This window comes from Cylas formicarius, unplaced genomic scaffold, assembly GCF_029955315.1.
Source record: "Cylas formicarius isolate icCylForm1 unplaced genomic scaffold, icCylForm1.1 PGA_scaffold_10__41_contigs__length_53128322, whole genome shotgun sequence".
NCBI classification, from domain to species: Eukaryota; Metazoa; Arthropoda; class Insecta; order Coleoptera; family Brentidae; genus Cylas; species Cylas formicarius.
Window position 1 is genome coordinate 43,050,663 of NW_026844214.1, and position 23,462 is coordinate 43,074,124.

At 35.6% G+C, this 23,462-nt stretch overlaps 1 protein-coding gene across 1 annotated transcript; it reads right to left on the reverse strand.

The window, feature by feature from the left end:
• Positions 1 to 14,739: 14,739 nt before the first annotated feature.
• On the reverse strand, positions 14,740 to 23,325 carry LOC132708014 (kynurenine/alpha-aminoadipate aminotransferase, mitochondrial-like). Its single transcript, XM_060680091.1, has 4 exons — positions 23,058 to 23,325; positions 20,174 to 20,532; positions 18,589 to 19,044; positions 14,740 to 15,411 (listed from the first exon to the last, which is right to left on the reverse strand). The coding sequence occupies exons 1-4, from the start codon at positions 23,140 to 23,142 to the stop codon at positions 14,986 to 14,988; spliced, it is 1,326 nt and encodes a 441-aa protein (XP_060536074.1). The 5' UTR covers positions 23,143 to 23,325; the 3' UTR covers positions 14,740 to 14,985.
• Between the last annotated feature and the right edge of the window lie 137 nt (positions 23,326 to 23,462).

The following is a 23,462-nucleotide window of genomic DNA, read 5'->3' on the forward strand; positions in this document are numbered from 1 at the left end:
ATACAGTATGGTCGAGCAATGACTGTAATGGAACATAAACGGAGTATTCTGTAACAGTGATTTCCGAGGTGTAACAGGATTGTTTATCGTTTCGAATATCATATATGGTTTACATAAATTTAAATTGTTTGCCCTGGTATTGGTTCGTAACAGTTGATATTGTCGCTTAGAAAGATTTGTATCTACTATTAGAGACGGTGCTTTTTCTGGAGACATCTTGGGTTGACTTGATCTATTGTTATTATTTGATAGTTTTAAATGTTGAACTGACTCGTTGGATGTGTTTGCTAGTTGAGCTAATAAATTTGCCGCTGCTGGTTTACCCGAAGCTCTTAAACTCATTTTTGCACTGTTCATTGGTTTCACATTCTCGGAGTTGTTTCCGTGGAAGTTTTTGGTTTATTGCACGGTATTGTTACATTTGTTTCCAGCCATTCTGCAAAAATCTTCAAAAGTCTATTTTTATTTCAGTTTGCCCTCTCGCCTGCCATTTTCTTCGAAATTGTAAAAAATAACTAATTGTCAAAGATTTTATAAGTTTTTGGTTTTGATTCCTATAATCTTGACATATACTCCCAAGTAAAGTTTCTTTTATTGATACTTTATTTTGACGAGCTTCATATAAAGACTTTATAGAGTGAGTGATTTTTAAATTCTAAAAAAGAGGCACATTTTAGTTCAATTGTTGTTAATAGATAGATGAGATAAAGTAAAAGCGTTCATTTTGATCTGAGCTAGGCTGCCATCTTAACAATTAATATTTTTAAACGGGCGGTGTGGCTTAAATAAAGCTTTAATAGTAATTAAAAAAATGTTATAAAGTTTCTCAAAATATAAAAATAAATGGACCTCTATGAAAAATCAACTTTGAATTTAACTGCCATTTTGGATTTTAAGATGGAGGACAAAAAATATGTGCGATTTCTTCCAATAAATTTGGCAACATAAGTCAAAACTTAATAACGAAAAACATTTTTCGCCGTTTTTTTGCCCACCCGGTAAGTTCTTTAAAAATTATTTTTATAAAATGGAGCAGGTGGGAGCAAGATTGTGTCTTACACGTAACACCACAACGTGTTACTTTAATACATAGTATCAACACCATCCCCGAATTATGCTAAAATTGTCACATATTGTTAAATAAAGTACAAACATACTTTTTTGGGCCCTTATTTTAATATGAATCAAAACAATTTAGAATTTTTTAAGGAGAGCTAAGCATAAAATGAGTCTCAAAACTTGCCTTACTGGCTTTACTGCATTTTCAAGTTTGTCAAAAGCTTATTTCTTTAAAAAAATTCCCTCCACTTTTCACCCGGAAAATTGTATAAATAAAACATTCTCAAAATCACACTGACAACCCACGTTACAAAATTATTGTTGAGGTTTCCATGGTAACAAGGCGACTTAAATCGCTTGTTTTGTAAAGGTTCATGGCTTACTTAACTAGTATGTGATAAAGAAACGTTCATTGTACGAAATGTATTATGGGTTCATTTCAATAGTTTGAGCTCTCCCTGGCCCACCGTGCGGCGTACTCATCGCCGGTATATGGCAGTACCCGTAGCGCCTGTCACGAGATGGCGCGACTAGCTTAGCCTCGATCGTACTTTGTATTTGGCTAATCTGAAGGATTGTAAACGGCTCTGCGGATCTAATAGGCACAGTCCCGATAATTTTTCGCAGCTTAAGGTTTTATTATTAGGTATGTATGGATATAAGAAAGTGACCAATTGCTTTTGAATGGGATTATCCCAGGGTGGTCATTAACATGCAATGAAACAAGATTATTTAGCTTAAGTTTCGAAATTTAAATTCAGGTAAAATTGTGGTCCGTAATAGAAAATAATTTTATACCTACCTGTGTTTAATATTCTTTGGTTTGGTATACTCCTTAGTTTAAGTTTATTAGTAATCATTCTTATTTCGTGTGTAATACAGCTTGTGTTGAATCGTGTGCGAATTATGCAAAATATGTGCGATTCTAGTGTATCTCAGGAGATGCTCCCGCACAAATGTAGAAAATACTATTCTATTGCGACTAAGGAAGTTATAAACAATGTTTATTTGACTCTTATTGAACGTGGTGCTAGCAAGCAAGCATCTTTAAAAGAAACGGCCACATTGACGAAAATTCCAACATCAAATGTACGGAAAATTGTGAATAATCCCATTTCAGCGAGGAAAAAAAGAAGCGATGCTGACATTTTCTCGAGTGTAAATGAAAGTGATCAAGATATAATACGGTGTAAAATTTACCAGTTATACGAGGAACAAAGCGTGCCTACATTAGATATCTTAATTAGGAGGCTTGAAAAAGATGAAACCGGTGTTAAATGTGGCAGAACTACCTTATGGAAGTGTATTCATCACATGGGTTTTAGATTTAAAAAAACTGACAAAAGGCAAGTTTTAATAGAATTCGGAAATGGCGACTGGAATATCTAGAAAAAATTAGGATTTACAGAGAACAACAAAGGCCAATTATTTACTTGGATGAAACCTTGTTTGCCACTTATGATACCCCGGAAAAGGGTTGGGTTGACTCAACTGATAAGTGTAAAACAAATGCGCCATCAAAAAGAGGTAAAAGAATTACTATTTTGTATGCTGGCTCTAAAGATGGTTGGATTCCAGATGGACTTCCTCTGTCTGCGAAAAAAAGATTCTTCTCTGGATTACCATTAAGACACCACCGCTGATTTATTTGAAAGTTGGTTTAAAAACAAACTAGCTCCAAACATTCCTCCTAATAGCGTAATTGTAATGGACAATGCAAGTTATCGCAGTAGACAGTTGACTAAAACGTCTAAATAATACGTAAATACGTCTGTGATAATTATGTAAAAAATCTAGGCCATATAGTTTTGAGGCCTACCACTGTATATTTACCTTACCACTGTATATTTAATCCCATTGAACATGTTTGGCACCAACTGAAATCTGCCATTCGTCGTAACAATGTTTTTCCCCGTGTTAATTCCCATGTCCTCAAACTTATAGAAACCGAAGTTTTTAACATCCCTCCACAAAGTTGGGCAAATTCTGTTAAACATATAGAAAAAGCAGAACAATCGTATATCCATATTGCAAATAATATAGAACAAATAATAATTAGAATAGGCGATGATAGCGATAGTGATATTGATATATTATGTGTATAATTTTAAGTAAAAATAATTTGTAATTTTATTTTAGATTTAGATTCTAAGCAAAGTACGGACCTGTTCGGCCATATTTCATTCTTACAGATTGCCCGAGTCTTTCCTTAATTCATATCAGTTAGTCACTTTCTTATATCTATGAACGGACTTTAACTGATATTTATAAGAGGTTTGGTCTCATAAATTTAAATTTTTCACGATTATCACGATTTTTATATAGCAAGAATTATATATGCAGTGTGTAGTTTGAATTTGGACTAGAATGCACTACGATTGGGTTGTGGGAGACATGGTGGAGGGCTTTTAGCGGGGTGAATCTTTTTTTTGTAACCTTAGTAAGGACTTCGACTGCATTTATCACGTCTTCCTGCTTGAAAAATTGAACAAATATAGTGAACGAAGACTTTCATTGTATCTTATTAAGTCGCATGTATGGTGGATAATTATGAAATATCAGAAGTAAGAAGCATGGATAGGCGTGCCACAGAGCTTTGTTCCGAGTCCGCAGCTTTTGACTGTATACATTAACGATTTATGCAGAGATTATGCAGACAATACGTCAATTATTAAAGAAAATAAAACAAGTAGAAGATGCGACTGGTTATGGCTATGGTTCTCTAACAACGCCCTTGCATTTATTCCCGATAAAACAGCACCTTTTTTTCGACATATAATGGCTTAGTGATGGGTGCTAGTGTAAAACTGTTGGAGATTAAACTGGATGATAGTTTATGCTGGGCTAAGCACATGAATCCGTGAATTAAAAAATAATCACTAAGGAAACATTAATTAAGGTGGGGTAACTTTGTTGCAGTTGATATGCCTTTTAAACTGCAAAAGAAGGTAGTAGTAGTAACAGCGTCAGCAGATTATCTAGAGCATCGTGAACCTATCATTCAAAAATTGCAAATCACGACAAAGACACGCTCGCGCTGAACTCATTTTATCATGATTATAGTACCCAAAAAACTGATTGACTGGCAAGAAGACATTTTAAGTTTAAGAGGATGCTATCTACTGACATGTACCTTTTGATTTATTCTGGGATATTTAGCATATAATTCTTCCTGAATGTGTACTAGTCTTGCTTTTTGTTTTTTTTTTACCATTACGTAAGCCACATTTTACATTTTATATATTTTTCCTGTAAAACATGACTTGCCACATTGTATGATTTTTACAGCAGAAAGTGGTCAATAAAGGATATATCTATTTCTCTATCTCCAATTTATAGATTTACCAATATTTACATAGATCTGGTAGGTCTAGATAGAGAATCTCAGTTACTGCAAGTCTGAAAGCAGTTCCCTTTCTTTCGGTATATGGGCGGGCGCATCGGGCGCGCTCTATGAAGCGTAGCTTCTTGACAAAGGCACGCAATATTGTATAAGCCGGTAAAATATTTCCCCATTAAGGTGGGGAGTGACTCCGGCTGCGTATATATACCCCCGGTTCATATTATCTGCATTCCTTTGTGCAAAATTCGTCGAAAATATCTCTTTGACGATGTCGACGATGCTGATGACGAGCGTGCTCCAGAGTGGAGACCTCTATACCCGGAAGGCCATCGCTTAGCAACCCGCGCTCCGGTCTCGAGCGTCGGCGGCGGCGGCTGCAGCCCTGAATATGCCGGGCACCCATCCCCTTGCCACCCCGAAAAGTTTACGGACGTTTTGCTCGATTTCGGTATACAGGGTGTCCAGTTTTACTTGCATCGAAACGAGTTAGATATTATTATTTTTAAAAAGGAACCTCCCCCCCCACCTCCCAAGAAAGCGGTAAATCATACCAATATTTTTTTTAAAATAATTTAATAATCCTAATTATTTCATTAGATTTTTTTTGCAGTTTCAAATAAAACAAGTGCTAGGTGCAAGATAACAAATTTGCAGAGTACTACAGTCTTTGTTCTCAAAAGGGTAGATCAATGGAGTGTATAAAAGGGTAGAGTTATAACCCTTTACCATGAGTTTTTCGTATCTGCTTGCGCGCTCGGTTATATATTTTTTCTACTCTCCTAATTACACACCGATCTAGCCTGCGGGAAGGGTCGCTTTACCACGTCAGTTTCGTTTTCCACGGATCCGAGCCACTTCGGATATTTCCGGGATTTTACCGCATGGATTTGGGAGCAATCAGATGTTTTCGGAGATATTATCCACGCTTTGAATTTTGACATTTGTCAATTCTGACGGTCATATCAGTGAATGTATTCGTGTTGTTTTGCGAAAATGCACCTAAAAACTAACGGTCTTAGAAAAAGTATAGTATGCAACACGTTCAGTAATAGTATATTATGCAACAAGTGCGGCAAACGGCATTTGACTCACGAGTGTTTAATAAACGAGTGACTTAAAAAGTTTACTAAACGTGTTGCATACTATACTTTTTCTATGACCGTTGGGTACATTTTCGCAAAACAACACGAATACATTCACTGACATGCCCCTCAGAATTGACAAACGTCAAAATTCAAAGCGTGGGAAATATCTCCGAAAACATCCGATTGCTCCCAAATCCGTGCGGTAAAATCCCGGAAATGTCCGAAGTGGCTGGGAATCATGGGAAACGAATCTGACGTGGTAATTAGGTATTTTACAGACGGGAGTAGAAAAACTTTTTAAGTCACTCGTTTAATAAACATTCGGTCCGCTCGTGTGAAATAAACTTGTGAGTCAAATGTCGTTTACCGCACTTGTTGCATAATATTGCATAATGCATATTGAACAGCAAAAGGTATCACAAAGACCAGAGCACAAACTATACTATTTGCGATTACTCTGCGAGTCCACATCGAATCCGAAAAGCAGTTTTAGCGTTCCGAACGTTAGCAAGGAAAAAAGGAGATAAAATCTATCATCAATGCAGGCGATGAGCTGATTTAAAATAAGTAAAATGAAATTAGATTTTGGTGAATGTTATTAAAACGCAAATATAAAGTTTTCCAAAATATACTACAAATTCAACATCAATACATTTAATGTGGACTCAACAATCTTTAAACAATATGGAACAAGTTATAAAAAGCAATAGCAATAACGTACAAATGGCTGATCTATATTTATTGTACTTAAAAAAAAATAAGGGCGGACAATTCTTTATAGATAAAAACGCACCAACAAAAAAAATGATACCCTATTCGACAATATCTTGAGATTAACTCTTATTTGTTTTTGGTTACACTCTCTATTTCGATACAGGATGTTTCCAAAAACAGGGACTAACGCTCAGTTGGAAGTTTGGCACCCAAATTTTTTTAAAAAAGTAGAAAAAAAAATCTTGTGGGAATGCTTAGTTTTCTAGATACAGATTGTTAAATATTAAATATTACATACCTGCAAGCTAATGGTTATCGTGTTCACCATTTTGTTTAGTGTTAATTTCCTCGACGTAAACTTTCATAAAAAGACGTTTTGTGAGTTTGATAAGTTTTATTGTTCACTCGAAACGAGTAAAAATACAATAACAAATAAAAAAGTTGCACTTTTAGTGCCTTATTGAAAGTACGAGACAGTATCGGACTTAGCCCTTTAACATTGTACAAATTGTAAAAATATTTAATATATTGGTAAAAAGCCACTAAGCAAAACTACGTTTCCGTACCTACGTTTATATGAACTCTTTTTTTCTTTTTTTGAGGACAAATCTCCAGTTTTTATACCACCCTGTATAACGAGCACTGTAAAAGTACTCCCTGCAAACTTGCGATAATATTTTTTTTCGTTTCTATTTCATTATATCGAACTCCAACAAAAACTGTAGTTCGGTACTTGCTTGTAAGTGAATTTATTAGTGTCCAGAAGGTTTACAGAAAATGTACTGCGTTAGTAATTCAAATTAAAATAAGCTTGAAAATGTTTAACAAAATAAAATAAATTATTTAATCACTATCAGTGACATAGGATATCGATAGTGATGATATCATTTATAAGAGACATATATTGATGATCATCATCATGCTGAATCGTACTTTCATCATTTTGTCCCAGCTCTGATGCCTGTAAACATTTTCTGCTGTCATTTGAAGTGGAAGGATGCAAATAGAAAACTTTAAAAAATCGGTTTTGGAATGATTTTCTTCATTGCTAAATTGTTGCTTATAAATCTACTATTCTTTGCGCGGTATGGTTTATAGGCGTCTGGTTTCCAAACTTGCAAGCAGCAGATGCGTCCTTTTTTATAATTCCCTCTTAGCCTTAAAGAGAATGTTGTAGTTCAGATAAATGTTAGCATTTCGGAATTTTGCCCCTTTTTTATTAAAATATGTGAGTTTTGGTCAATCTTGCATCGATAAAAAAAGCAAGGGCTCTTTCCGGCGAGTACTTGACAAGCTTGACATCATGAGAGGATATTGCCTTTTTGATTTTGGTTGCTCTTTCGGGTGAATGTTTGGTTACGGCATTTTTACGGCAGTATTTTCTGAAAATATGTCGAAATACCATTAAATTTTCAGGCAAAACAAGCGACAAGTGCAGGAATAATGTTATGCGGTATTGCGCACAGATCTCCGTCCTTGGTATAATTCTGTAAGTAATTTGGCGTTTTTGTTATTTAAGCCCTGTAGAGACGAAACCAACTATTTTTTCCCGAATTTGTACCTGAAAATTGTTTGTTTTTATAAATTTATATGTTCAACCTCCATTGAAAATGTAAATAAAGTCGAAATCACGAAATGCCACTCTTAAAAGTCTAAATATAACTTTGAGGTACTAAAATGTCGCACAGGAAACGTCTAAGAGGAAAAAAGGTTCAAGTACCTCCTAAAGCCAGAACGCTCATTCCTACATCTGAAGTCTAGTAATTGCCTTCCAAATATGTAATTATGAAAAGTGCCTATGGACAATTTGGTTAAAAAACTGTAGGTATTGAAAAACAAAATTAAATACTAGTGTAAAACAAGTCAATAATAATTTAATAATTTAGGGAATTAATAAATTAATATAATTAGTATATATTTGATTTAATCCAGCACTTCAAACAAACATCCTCATTTCTCTTATTTCAACTATTGGGATTATGGATTTTTCTTATACATCCACAAGTTATGCAATGCAATGCTAAACTAACCAAAACTAACAAACGATAATCACAAAGACCAAAAATGAAAACAACAACGGCACAGACTGTTGTATTCTCTGACAATAGCAACTACGCAGCTCGGCGTTGTCAATTATATTCGGATTTCTTATAAAAATTAGTCATTTTTTTCAGAAAAGTTACGACTATGTGGCAACACAGTCAGTGACGCATGCGCAGAAGATCCACAGCTTCTCAACGAAAATATCATAGCCACCTGCGGCGCATCTATTTTTACCGTAGTAGGGCAACTTTATTATCTTATAGCTATACGGACCCACATCACTATATTAACATTTCAATTTTACAATCTTTTTCTAATTTAACTATCTCCGTATCTCTTTTAGATTCCAATATCTCCAAGATAGACACCCTTACCTTGGACACACTGATATATGATCGAATACCAAGTTTCGTCCAGTTCGGGACACCCTGTATCCTGTATAATTTCCTCTTTTGTCGCGAGTAAAATTATACGCTTTTTTTTGCGATGTGGGAGGGGAGGTGGCATGTTTTCCGATGACGGCACCACTCCCCCCAACCCCTACGCGGTCGAACGCGCCGCCAAATCGCGAAACGAAAATCCTGAACGCTCTCCCGTCAGGAGGGGCGGCGGGGGAGGTCGACATCGGAAAATCAAGAATAATGTCGACATGGAAGTGCACTCGCTCGGTATCCCCCGGGGGCTGACGCGGGGCCACATGCCGCATATACACACTGCCATCCGTACCGAGGGGAGGGGGAAATCTGCCAACGCAAAATGATTTTTTAAAAGTAGCTCGTCGAAAAATTATGCACGGCATTGCGATACGGGTCGCGGTTCAAAAATTTTCTACGTCTGTAATATACGGGGCCGAATTGAGCTCACCTCACATGTTTTCCATGTGTCCCTTGTGTTCGTTTGTTTTCGGTATCGCGGTAAGCAATTTTTTAGTTCCTTTAGAAATATGCGAATATTTTCTTTCATTTCAATTTCTTTATTTGCCTTTTGGTCACAACTTGTAGCTAGATTTCCATTTAAAATAGTGTGCTAGGCACTAAGTTACGCATATCATTGTTTGTTTTTCATAAAAAGTAGGTTATATTGTAAATCCTGTTTCACTAGAACAAGTTGGCACACTGTCGCAAGGCACGTTAACACAGTTTAGAAATAACTAAATAGTATATTATGCAACAAGTGTGGTAAACGGCATTTGACTCACCGCTGCGCTCCGCTCGTGCCAAATAAACGAGTGAGATAAAGAGTTTACCAAACGTTGCATACTATACTTTTTATACGACCATCACGAAAAATTCACAATCACAAATCACAATTTCAAAAGTCATAAAATTCAAAAATCACAATTTAACAAATTAAAAATAATAACAGATTATCGAATTACTAAATTTCGTACCATTCAAAGAAAATATTTACTACTTTCTATTAAACGTATCCGTTTATCGTTCCGATTATGTTGATTACATTGTTATGTTGTTTATTTAACTTTTACATTTGATCATTAAGTAGATTATTTAAAGAACAAGACTGTAATCGGAAGATAAATCATGAAAGGAGAGAGCTTTTTAGAGGATTATATTTTTAAAATCCTATAAGCAAGGATAAGCAAGTCCTAACCTTCAATTTTTTTTTGTTTGTACTAATGAGACATGGATATTTGAAAATGGTACAATTGGTCTTGGAAAGATATTAATATAAAAACTGTAAAAACAACTAAAGTTTATGCGAAAGGTATGTAAAATTTCTGTGCGAAACTTAAATTATTAATGTCACTTTACTTACAGAATAGTCCACTAGATTTTAATTGTAGCTTATAGTCCGTAGTATTTAAATTGTCTGATATATTGCATAACATTTTTCTGTGTATTAATACATTTCTGCAAAACAACACGAATATATTCAGTGACTTGGCTGTCAGAATTGACAAACGTCAAAATTCAAGGTGTGGGAAATGTCTCTGAAAACGTCCGATTGTTCCCAAAGCGGTGCGGTAAAATCCCGGAAATGTCCGAAGTGGCTCGAATCCGTGGGAAACGAAACTGACATGTAAAGTGACGCTTCCCGCACGCTTGATCGGTGTGTAATTAGTAACTGCGATTGTACAGCGTTTTTTTGGTGTCGAATTTAGTTTTGCTGTCAACAGCGCTTTTATCGCACGATTCTTGGTTCGCAAGCAAAAGAAAAAAAATACCCAATATTTAAAACATGATGTTTACAAAAACATTAGGAAGAAAGATAAAATATGAGATGAGATTGACAAAAATTTGAATGTAAATGGTAGGTAGTACTGAAACTGTTTTTTATTAACATACCTCCCTACATACTATATACTATTCAACTATTCAAGGATAAATAAGTTGAAAATTGCTCAAGTCATCATGGAGCAGGAACTTTTGCATCATGAGGAACTGCTCTTCTCTTTCCAGCACTTTATCTGGATTTTTACATAACTCTAATGTTGCACCAGTGCCGAAACCTGAAAGTGGAGATACCAGTTCTTCATCTAGATTTTCACAGGACAATAATACCTATATTTCATTGACAAATGTGTCTCAGTAGTCTCAAGGAATCAATAACTTTGTTATTTATTTTAATCCATTCAGTAACAATAACAAGTATCAACAAAAATTCCCACTTGCCTCGTTTCAAAATACATAGGTAACTTAATTTTCCTTAATTTGTATTTTTTTATCTCAATGTAAAGGCAAGTCGTTCTTCAGCTGAAATAGTTTCACGATATTTTTTATCAGGTAATAGTCACTAGTCATTCCGAAATATATAAAAAAGCCTTTTTTATCCTTTCGGAGTTCTGGCATCAATGTATGAAATTCTCCATACTTGTTTCGTTTAAAGTTTATACTATGAACCTACAAACATCAGCACCAATCGTTTACTAATAAATAAATACTGTGTAGCAAAAAATATACCTACTTCACATTTTCTTTAGCTTCTAATGCAAGTAACAAAAGTGCCTCTTCTTCATCAGATGAGGAGTACATTGTCTTCTGTGCGGTGTGAAGTTCTAGGCGATTTTCTCTGCCACTGTCGTCGCGGAATTTTCGCTATTGCTGCCGCTGCGAATAATTCGCGTTGGTTTGAGGGTACCTTAACGCCAACGATAACAACTGCAGTAAAATTAAAAAGAGGAACAGCAACCATAAAAGCGAAAGAGACTGTATTTGAAAAAACATGGCACATGAAAAAAACGTCTTCATATCAATCTGATCCTTCTTAAAATTCACCGCAACATCGAACACGACTTTTTCATAAAATTTAAAAAGTACCTCATAAATGAGCTAATAGCTTATTAAAAAAATTCACCTTTATTTTTCTGCGCTCATCCTTCACTTTCCCTTTTGTTAATCCCTTATTACTTTATAATAAATTATCTCCTGCTTATTCTAAATTAACAGTGTCTGGCTCGCCTTGCCACATGTCTAAATTGGTTAGCCTTTTGCTACGTACGAGGGCGAAGCCAAAATTTCCAGGCCTGAATACGAAAGAAACAAAGCAGAGTAACATTTTTTTATTATTTTTGAATAAAACTTCAATACACTTATTACATCTCTTTATTAACAACTCAATCCCTTTAAAAAAAAATCTTTTGGTTTGTCTGCAAAATGAGCTAAAAAAGCCTGTTTTAACTTAACTTCGTCGTTAAACCGCCGTCCAAGTAAGTCCTTTTTCAAATATCCAAACAAATAATAGTCGCTGGGGGCTATATCTGGACTATAAGGAGGATGATCTGTTGGAACCCACACTCTAAAATGGCAGCTTGTGCAACACCAGCAGTATGGACAGGTGCATTATCGTGCAAAAGACGCACGCCTCTGGTCAGTTTTCCTCGACGTTTTACACGTATGCAGCATCGCAATTTATGTAATATGGTTGCGTAATATTTACCATTGACAGTGGTATTAGTTTCTTTAAAATCTATCAAAGAACTCCTTCAAAATCCCAAAAGATCGTGGCCATCACCTTTTTTGTTGACTGGCAGACTCTGAATTTTATTGGAGGTGCTTCACCCTTACGACGCCACTCCATTGATTCTTTTTCGATAGAAGGTCATAATAGAGAACCATATTTTCATCTCCCGTCACAATAGTTTCTATCACAGGCTTCGGTTCCGACCTACAGAGTTCCAAAAAAGACCCATCCTGCACTAACCTTATGCATACCTAAATAATCATGCAGTATTCGACGAACACTTGTATCAGAAAGCTTAGTAATTTCTGAACCTCTTCCACAATCGCAACAATATCTTCCGTTACGACCTCCACTGGTCGACCAGTTCTTGAATCATCTTCAAGGGAGTCCTGCCCCATTCGAAAACGTTTTGCCCATTCTTTCACTACAGAATACGAAGGAGAACTTTGGCCGTACACACTATCCAACCTTTCTTTAATAATTTTAGGTGCTAACCCTTCTTTTGTCAAAAACTTTATGACTGTTCTATACTCAATTTGCGTTATGTGTGACATTTTTTCGGACATGTCTTGTTTAAAATGCTGTCCATAAAAAATCATACGACGCAAGACTTCAATTTTTTTTTCGCAGCCTATTAAGATGCATATTTAAAAGGAGACAAAGTTTTATCGTGATACTGGAGCTGCATCAGGCGTCAGGCCGGCAAATTTCAAACTATTTATTTAAATATATATTTTTCTCAGTATAGTTGTAGATAGATGTGCAGATTCCTCTTTTTTCCTGGTCTTGAACCACGACACATTTTATGTCCTAATTGTATCTCAGAGACTCTGATCAACCAGTAAGCCCTTAAACGCTTTCATTTTTGGTGCTATAATTAATTAAAATATTTCTTTTTCTCTGTGTATCCCAACTTACCCTTAAGACTGCGTCAAGCTACCCCGGAGTCGGCACACCCATACTGGTTTCTCTAAAGGTAGACAAGGATTGATTCTGGTCCATTCTACGCTTCGAACTTCCATTGTCCAATGTCCAGTTTTCACTTGATAACGGGTAATGATAATTTCTAGTCGAAACGTCGTGTTAATAGTATATTATGCAACAAGTGCGGTAAACGGCATTTAAAAAGTTTACCAAACGTGTTGCATACTATACTTTTTCTACGACCCTTAGTTTTTGGATACATTTTTACAAAACAACACGAATACATTCATGACATGACCTTCAGAATTGCCAAACGTGAAAATTCAAGCCGTGCGGTAAAATCTCCGAAAACATCCGATTGCCGAAGCGGCGTGCATCCGTGGGGCAAGAAACTCACCTGGTAAAGTGACACTTCCCGCACACTAGATCGGTGTATAATTAGGAGAGTAGAAAAAATATATAACCCAGCGCGCAAGCAGATACGAAAAACTAAAGCAGGGAATAGAAAAAAACCTTTTTTTCTACTCCAGTCTGTAAAATGACCCTGTGTAAGTTTTTCATGAATATGCCGTAAACAGAATTATGCCACCATGTTTCGTTTCTTAAATACCATATTTCGTGCCATATTTTGGACACCCTGAAAGATAAAAAGATAAAACTGCTATAATTTTTTTCAAATGGTCCGCTCAGTTGTTCCCAAAGAGTTCACATTTATTTTAGCTTTAAAATAAAGTAAACCTTCAAAACGCAAAAAAATGTTAGTTATTTAGTCCACAAAAATTAAACAAATTAAAAAAATAGTGACCCCTTTTTACTCTAAACATGATAATGTTAGTAACCTTGATAAACTTAATGATTGTTAAAATAAATTCTATATGAATAAAAAAACTGTTCAAACGCGCACTTGCCACACAGTGAGAATTTTTCTTAGAGCAAATTTTGTTTTTTAAGTAAGATCAGAAGAAGAAATCCACTAATGATATATTATAATTATATTATAATTACAATCAATTTGGGACCCTAGAAATATGGTTATAATTTAACGCCCCACCTGCAAGATTTGTCATACGTTTCGTCGAATCGGGGCCAGAATCTCCCAGGCTAAATAAACAAATGCACATCGAAAAATTGAGAAAAAATGCACTGTTCTTAACATTCCGATTTAAAATAGTATATTATACAGCAGGTTTGATAAAAGCCAGTTTAGTGAGCAGTTTTTTTTTTGGCACAAGCAGAGCTTGGCGGAGCGAGTGTTTAATAAACGAATGGCTGAAGATGTTTATCAACGTGTTGCATACTATACTTCTTCCAGGACTATTAATTTTTGCAAAGCAGCAGGACTACATTCACCGGCTGACCTTCATAATTAGATATTTTAGACGTTTTACTTTTATTCAAAAATTCTTATTCTACAGAGTATTTTAGATAAAAAAGTTGTCCTGGATAGGAGATGATTTTAGCAACCGTTTCTGAGCTATCCCCACAAGAGCTAAAGGTGGGAACCAACATAGACGAGTTCTTGCGTCAATGAACGAATTATAAGTATGTAGTATATGCAGTTTGGCATTACTAAACCTCAGGCCAAACGATACCGAGTGAATTCTTCTTAGATTTTCTTCGGTGGGGTAAAATGAAACGCACAAAGGAATCTCATCGTTTTATTTACAAGTCAAATTAATTAAATTACGTATACTTCTAAGTCACGAATGTCGCGAGAACCCCCCAGATTTCCTCCACCCGACTCCATAGGCAGCCACCAAGACGCCAGGCTCTAACACACCCTGGTAATAAGAAACGCGCTTGCGCGCGCTCGGGTTATATCGGAGGGCGGGGCCCAAGAAAATCCCCATATACGCCCCCCTTCAATATTTATATTCTCCGACCCGTACATCACAACTATCTAAGTATCGAATTCTCCAAACCGTCGAGCTTCCTTCGCAACAACACGTGCTCTTCCCTTATCAGTTCGCCCAACAGTTGCATCGCCTTGTCTATCTGTTTGAGGGTTGCCTTACTGTAGGACGCCCTGATGCAGTTGCAGGCTTCGGTGGGATCAACCATGAACGCGTGTCCGGGCACCAACGTGATGTTCTTTTTGAGACCGCGAGTCATCAGCATGTCGTAGACGTCTGCGACGCCGTGGACTTTAATCCAAACGAACATACCGCCACTGGGGATGGTCCATTCGCAAAGACCCTTCAGGTGCTTCTCCATACACGCGACGGTAAAGTCGCGACGAGCCTTGTAGTATGCGGAGACGTAAGCACCGTGGGAAATGAGCCCTTGGTAACCCCACTTGGTAAGCAGGTTGTCGAGGATCACCTGGAAATAAAGAAGATATTTTCAATTTGAAGCTCCACTTTGTACGAGAGTATTTTCAAGGTTTATATCAAGGTTTATATCAAGACAAGCAGAAAGTCTAAAGATATATTTTTCGTTAATTCGTTATCCCCGCCATTTGGCGCTGCTGAATGATCTTATTCTGCGATTGCAATTTGAAAATTAGAAATCTTCTATAAGGAGCAAAAAAAGGGTGGATTCTATTAGAGGAAGAAATAACGTTACTTTCTACGCGAACTTATATTTTTTATCATCATGGTTTTTCTATATCAAACGAGTTTAGCCGAAAGGTTGCAAAATTCGATTTAAAAAAATTGAAGCAAACAAATTGCGTCAGTTGCGTCAACCGTCCGATAAGCCTGAATAGGGATTTTGAAATTGCTAATGCCGCCGTACGAAAAACAACAACCGCGGCTGCTTTTACATCATAAAAATGGCCGCGATCCCGGATAAGCATTTTTTGTCAAGTGTTTCCAGTTCAGACGAACCGGTTAAAACCAGTTCGACGGATACATTAGTATTTATTTAATTTATGTTTGAATGGATAGCGATAACGGCACTTATTTTCATAGTGGGTCAACGTACAGATCGTCAATGTGCGTGTGCGAAACTCTCTTTCGGTATCTGCTTGGCCGCGAGAGGGTCAAAGGGCTTCTAATGAAATTGTATCTAATAAACGGTTTTTTTGTGTTTTACGATGCGAGCGTTGCGATAAATCGGTTGTCAAACGTTTCCGCGTTCACTTAAGGCCGAGCGACGTCGCGTCGACCCCCGAAGGCTATACGGAAAAAGAAAGCCTTGACGTTGACGTAAACGTCGACTTATAAAATCCTAACTAAAAGCGCACCTACGTAAAAACAAAAAAAGTATGAACCGCATCCCTTTTTTGTTAAAATATTAATGAACGAATGAATCATGAAATAAATCCGATAACCTTAAGAGGTTATGAGTACAATAATGGCTGATTTAACAGCTGAGCTTTAACATAACGTAAGAATTAAGATTTAAGCTTTAATTTAAGCGTTCTAACTGTAATTTATAAATAAATTCAATATAATTTAAGTGAAAACTACGTACCCTTAAATCCTAAAATGTGACTTACTTTATCACAAGAAATTAGAAATGAAGTGCTACTTTAAGCCATTATAGCAGCTTTATATGGTACCACAGGTTTTTACGCAACCTATTTACATCTTATTACATCTTTTGATGTAATAAGCTTTTGATTTTTTATAGGAGTTCCCAAATCGTAGTTTTCAGTTTGAAACAGCCCACTAATAGTTATGACGCGTCTATTTTCGTTCTAGTTTAAACGAAAATGGGTTGTCAAAAATAATCTATAATTTCCTATAATTATTGTAAAGAACAAAACATTACGAGGTCCATGTTTTCCCTCTTTTTATTTAAATTGAAACGCTCTACGTTAAAAACGAAAGTGAGTACACATGCACATTAAACGTTTCGCGGGAATTTCTTTCTAACCGTTTCGTGTGTGTCGTCTATTATTTTGACCAACGTTCAATGCTATCGGTGACAAAAAAAATGTGTACAATCTAGTAGTGCGACTACACACCAAACGTTTTACCGAAATTGTTTTTTAACGGCCAGATAACGAGCAGGCATTTCCAATTTTATATATGTAGATCACTTTCGGTCACTTCTGTTTTTAATTGCGTAATCGAATACTGTAACAGAAACAATCGTGGAACTGACAAATTGATATGTCGATACGGCAACATTCGTCGACCTCTGGACACGACGATTATCAATTATTTCGTTTGTCAAGTACATTTTCCGGCTATTGAAAATTAATTAAAATCTAACTCTGAACAATGAAACAATGAGCAAAGCAGCATTTTTCCGCACGAGCGAAGAATAGTAAATCATCTTCTCGCGAGTGCCGCAAAATGCGCTAACGTATAATTGGTTGCATACTCCTGCACCGTATTTTGACTAGTTTGTGATTCTAATAGGCATATCTGTATTACTTAAACTGTCGTTTAGCAACTCCCGCATCTTATCATTCCCGAAGCACACATCTTTAACCAGTGGCGAGCATGGCGACTTCTTTCTTTAAGTTTAGTTTAAGTACTCAGAAAATACAGCGATTTTTTAAAGTTAAATATCGCTTCGAACATCCTTGAGCATTTTTTGTATAAAAAAGCATTAAAAATTACAAGATGTAAAAAATTTGAGATGATTTGATTAATGTTTTATTGTGAAAATCAACGGAACATATTTTTTGACGCATTTCTTGGTAACGACTAACGACTACGATAATTGCGTTATCGCATACTTTGCCTTAGCTTAGACAACATATTTAGTCTAATGCCATCGATGACATTGAAAAGCTTAAAGTACGCATACCGTTAAACATATTAAGAAACAATTAGAATTTGTTTACCCAATCGTGAAAAACGAAAGAAAAAAAAGCGAAGTAATTGAAAAAAAAAATTGGGCTGTCAAGCCGTAGAATTATACTACATTTTTTATAAAGGCGATAATAATACCAAAATTATCTTGAAAACCCCCAAAAAAAAAAGATCAGGAAGTTGCATTATTGCACTAAAATAAATATAATTTTTCACCTCTCCCAAAGATAAACGGGTAAAAGCAAGAAAGATCAAGACTGTCAAAACTAAATCAACTAATTTTAACTATTTCATTTTCAGATTTAATTTTGCCAATTACATTTTAGCCTAACGATTTTATTGTACCTATAATCAATAATCTTTTTTACCACTACAAGTTAATAGCAGCATTTTTATTAGTTTTCTCTCAATATTGCTTATTTAAAAACAAAACTATGGCGCAATTAAATAAAAAATAAAAGAACCAATTTGTCAATTCATTCAATTCATTTTGGAATTTTAGCATTATGACCATTGAAAGAAGATTTGTGTTAAACAGCGGGAAGAATATGAATTATACTTTTCATATTTTTATGAAAAAAAATAAGTTTTTGATTCTATGAATTTTTTGTTATAATATTTTATACACCGTAATTTAATTTTAACATATTTTTTTTACCCCTTTAGAAGACCATATAACTATCAGAATCAAAAAGAAATAGGAAAAATGCCAAAAAATGAAACAAAAATCAAGAGACTTTTTTTTCATATTCATATTCATAACAGTTTAAAAAGAACAAAATCTTACCTGCGACAATGTGCTAGAGTGCAGTAACGAGCTCTGCATGTGAAGCTCCACGTTCCTCACCAAAGGCTTGGGGGCGGTCAGCCACGCGAGTCTCAACCCCGACGATAATACTTTCGACATGGAGTCGAACCTTATTACTCTTCCTTCAACGTCCAACGACAAAAACGACACAGGTCTTTCTTCGAGGAAATGCAGGAAGTAATAAGCGTCGTCCTCGAGGATAAGGATGTTGTACTTGCAGCAAATATCGTAAACCTCCTTACGTCTCTCGAGAGACATTGTGGCACCCGTCGGGTTCGAACCTGTCGGGTTGAGGTAGATGCATTTTGGCATCTTCCTCCCTCCGCCTTCTTCCGTGTAGGCTTTGCAGTTTTCAAGGGCGTCGATCAGTTTGCTCGGCAGAATGCCGAATTCGTCCTGCTCGATGCCGATTAGGTTGACCTTGAACGGTTTCAGCTGCGGACGAGAGGAATTTTTGAGTTTAATAAAAAATACTTTTTTAATTTGTTGAATTACGTTCATATGACTTCAAAATTAAGATGTACCAAATAAAAATATAAATTGATGTTCCATTAAGTCGGTACCATATGTGAAACAAGTGTTATTAAGAGAAATTTATCATAATTGAAAGCTATAGTCAGATGTCTTATCCATCCCCCATTAAAAAAATAATTCAATTATGCAAATTTGTAAATAAATTAAACATCAGCTAATTATTCAAGGAATGATAACCTTTCAGCTCACTATTAAGTTCTGTAACAATGTTCTATTGAATAAAAAGAAAAGCATTCATTCATAACAATAATTTAATCAAAATAATTTATATTTCATTTCCGTTTACTAAAAATTCAACTTATCTACCATCCCTTTCTAGACATTTAATAGTTCTTTCATTAAATTTCCTTAATAGATTTTTGATTATATCTGGAGTGATTTCCTAACATACAATTATCCTTTTCCTTTCCTTTCAAATTGTCAATGCTAATCCATAGAAGTTTATAAACGCGTCGCAAATATTTATGGAACAAAAATGATTATACTCTTTTTTTAAGATTATAATAAGCATTTGATTTTAATTTTTATCTTATCTGACCTGCGAACTGTGTGTTGCTGAATGAGTTGAATTTTTTTAATAGAACGATTTGAACGCTAAGACTCCTATAAGAATTTTGCATACTACAACTAGAAAGTGAAATTATTGGAAACACATTTTGTGGCGATGTATGCACGGAATTTGTCGCAATAATTTGCAAGGTCCAAAATATATTACAAATCAATTTTTGTGTTACAAAAAGTAATATTTAAGATAATTTTTTGCTAATATGTAATTTCCATTTGCAAATCTCTGTAAAAACGATAAGCAATAATTTAATAAAAATAAGATAAGTTACATTTTTCAATAATAAAATTAAATTGTTGCGCGGAAAATAATTACATTTAATTATTACTGAGTTTAAAGAATAGAAATATCAACGGGTAATTACAAAGAAAATTTTAATGATTATCATTCCTATTATTTTCATTCCGGTTCATCCCAAATGAGTTCTCGTCTTTTAGATCTGGGGAAAGAACCAATATTACTTACGATGACTTCGGTGCCTGCGTATAACGGATTCTGCACCAGAACATCATCACCATCTTCGATGAGCATCTCGAGCGTCTTGCTAATACCGTCTTGCGACCCGTTGGTCATGATAATGTCCGTGTTGTGCCAGTTCGGAGGCATATGCATCTGGTACGTGAAATCTCTCAATTTTTTAAGCAGCGGCGGGTAACCTTGAGTGGGAATATACTGGAACGCCGAGTTTAACTGCTGACCTTGGAGAGTGATCGACAGGCCGTCCTTCAGGACGAAATTGATCGCCTGGAATGGGAAGGTGACCTCGTTCGGCATACCTTCCGCTAGGGAGATCGACTCCTTGCCTGCTCCGTATTGAAGTTTAGCTGCAAAAACGAGCGAAGTTTAGAAATGTTCAATGTTTATTATCTTCTTCTTTAAATTTTTTACAGTAAAGACATAACTTTAGAAACATATTGATGTTGATGATGAACTAGTGTGCTATGTTTCCAAAATAGAAAAACTACAAAAAACAAAAGTATGGTTTCTGTTTTATAGTTTTGAAGGCGAGCCTTCTTCAGATAGATCCAAACGAACTCTTTGGTTCATTTAAAATCCAATGGTAAGCTCATCTCTGGCATCATTTTGATTGCAACAACTCCTGTTACGCAACCTGTGAGGTTGTGAAACAATACAAATTGTTTATAAACAAAGCGCCTTTCGATAACGCCTATTTTTCGCTTTGTTTTCGTATTTATTTTTGCCCGGCAACTGTATCTCTGATGGCGTGGAGGCAACAATCTCGAAAACAATCGCCGTTTTTAGTTTCGTCACTTGTATTGTTGTTTTTTTTTCGATTTCGATTTTTTTTTTCGCTATCGATTCGTTGCAATAGTTGTTATTGTCGGCGAGATCCATTCGGATTTCTTAACGGGCAGTAACGTCAGAGCAACGAGTAGTTTTCTGAATGAAAATCAAATACGAAATAATGGATCGCACTGATGATTATTTCAGGAAAGTAATATTATTTTTTCTTAGCTGCAATTTTTTTCTTGGGTTTTAGGTGCAGATTTTAGGTATATTTTAGCATATACAGGGTCACCCATAAAGAAACTCTTTAACTTTTGCAGGTTATTCTTTTGTGAGGGTTACTTTACTAGGTCAATATTTAACAAATTCGTTAGGAAAAGATAAGAGCCTAAATATTTGCTAGAAAAGGGAAGCAGTATGCACTATGCACAATTTAATGGTTGTTAATCATTCAACAACGGCCAGAAGACTTAAGTAAACCAGAACACACTCTTAACTAGTAGAGAGTTAAGTAATCAACTCGAAACTGCTAGAAATGTTAGGATTTGTGCCTTAACGGTCTACAGATAATGATAAAGTATGGCGCAAGGCTGGATAAAGATTTTGTGACCGAAGTATCTCTCCAAAGGAGAAAACATTATTCATGATCACGTAACACCGTTTGTATCGTTTAAAGGAGATTTTTTTTGGGTTACTTAAATGAAATCAACATCCAGAACTTGCAGTGGACACCTCGCAGCTCAGACCTAAATTCAATAGAGCACCTTTCTGTTCTATAAAGATTATTTCGACGCCATGACCCAGCCCCAATTAGCCTGCACCTCGACGAAATTTTAAAATCTATTTTTTTAAATTTTTTGTACTTGTTCGCCAATTTGTGTATAATTCTTCGGACATTAACTAAAAATTAAATGTTATCTGGTGGAACAGTGATTAATTATCTTTACTTATATTATTATTACTATATTAAATAAAGAGTGGAAAATAAAAACACAATTACGAAATTGATAGGGGTGCATTAATTTTGAAGAGGAGTTTATAAAAACAAATGTAAGTACGAATTTTCTGTTTTTTCTGTTGTTTTTTTTTACATATTTAAAACAAATAACACTGACTGAAGAGGGCCTTCCAGGTGAGCTTTCAGTTCGAAAAGTTAAAATTAGTGTAAGTTTAATTAGTAGGCACTAAATGCGAATAAAAAACATTAAAAACTCCTAATGTTCAAAGGTAGACTGCAAAACTCGGCAGAGTGGCAAAGATTCAAGCATCATTTCTTAAACTCAACAAACAACATATCTCGACAGCTCTTATCTTTAGAAATTATCAAACTAAACAACTCGAAAAGCGTACACATGTCTACTTTACTCTCTGTTCTCGGAAATATTATCGACTTGAAGCAGCAGAAGTTATTAGCAAAGAGCTTTGTCGCCATATTTTTGAGATCGCGAAAAAAAGAATATGTGGGGACACGCGATATCTATAATTAAAGTTAGTCCGAATATTTATTTGAAATTTAATATCGCGACAGTGGATAAGGAATAAATTGGTTTGAGCACACTTGGCGGAGAAAGTTGGGAAGTAAGACAATTTGCTAATTTCTAATGCAAATGCTTTGCAAATTTTATACACAAATATTTAGTTCGTACCGATCGACAACAATTAACAATTTACGCACTCAACATTAGATTTAAAACATGAGAGAGAGCTTTATAGTAGGAAAAAATTGCGAAAGATAAGAATAGTAAACGTTAAACTTTGAAACCACAGTTAATAATAATATTTGTCGTTAAAAGTTTGTCTTAGTTTAGAATATTGCAAAAAATCAAGTTAAATACGCCAACTAAATAAACAAACAAAAAAAAGAAGAAGACGAAATTATACGGAATTGATACAACAAAATTTCGTGAGAGTGGAGTATATATTAGTTTGCTGTCTTCAATTCTAATATTTAAATCGCACTTTTCAAAACATAAATCTTTAATTTGTAAGAAAATTCGTAAAGCAAGCGCGTCCTGAATATGTTCCATTGAAATTTCGGAAAAAATTAATAAGTTAGTCGATTCAGTTGTTAAAGTTAGTCTCGAAGAGAATTAAAACTTACTCAGCTCCCTGGTGAGTGCGGGCCTTCGTCTCGAGCTGTGGGTGTTGATGAAGTGGTTGTAATCGATCGTGTGAGTTTTCGCCATCTCGTCAAAAGAAAGTGCAAAAAAAAAACGAACGGAAGGAAAGTACTGCGACGTAAAAAACTTTGAGGGACACGCGGTGCTGCGAAGAACTCGGCGCGAATGATAAAGTTCCTTACCCACCCTCCGGCTTTTATAGCAGCGTCGAGCAAAGCTCCGGATGATGTAAGCGGAGTTTTGTATACCTACGCGCCGGTCGAGCTCAGCTCGTGTGGATGATGAAATCGGTGGGTATCGCGCGATCATTTTTTCCGATTTGTTTTCGACTACCGATTTTTTTTTTGCGCGTCCTCTTCTGACGGGGGGTTTGTTGACGTGCGCCT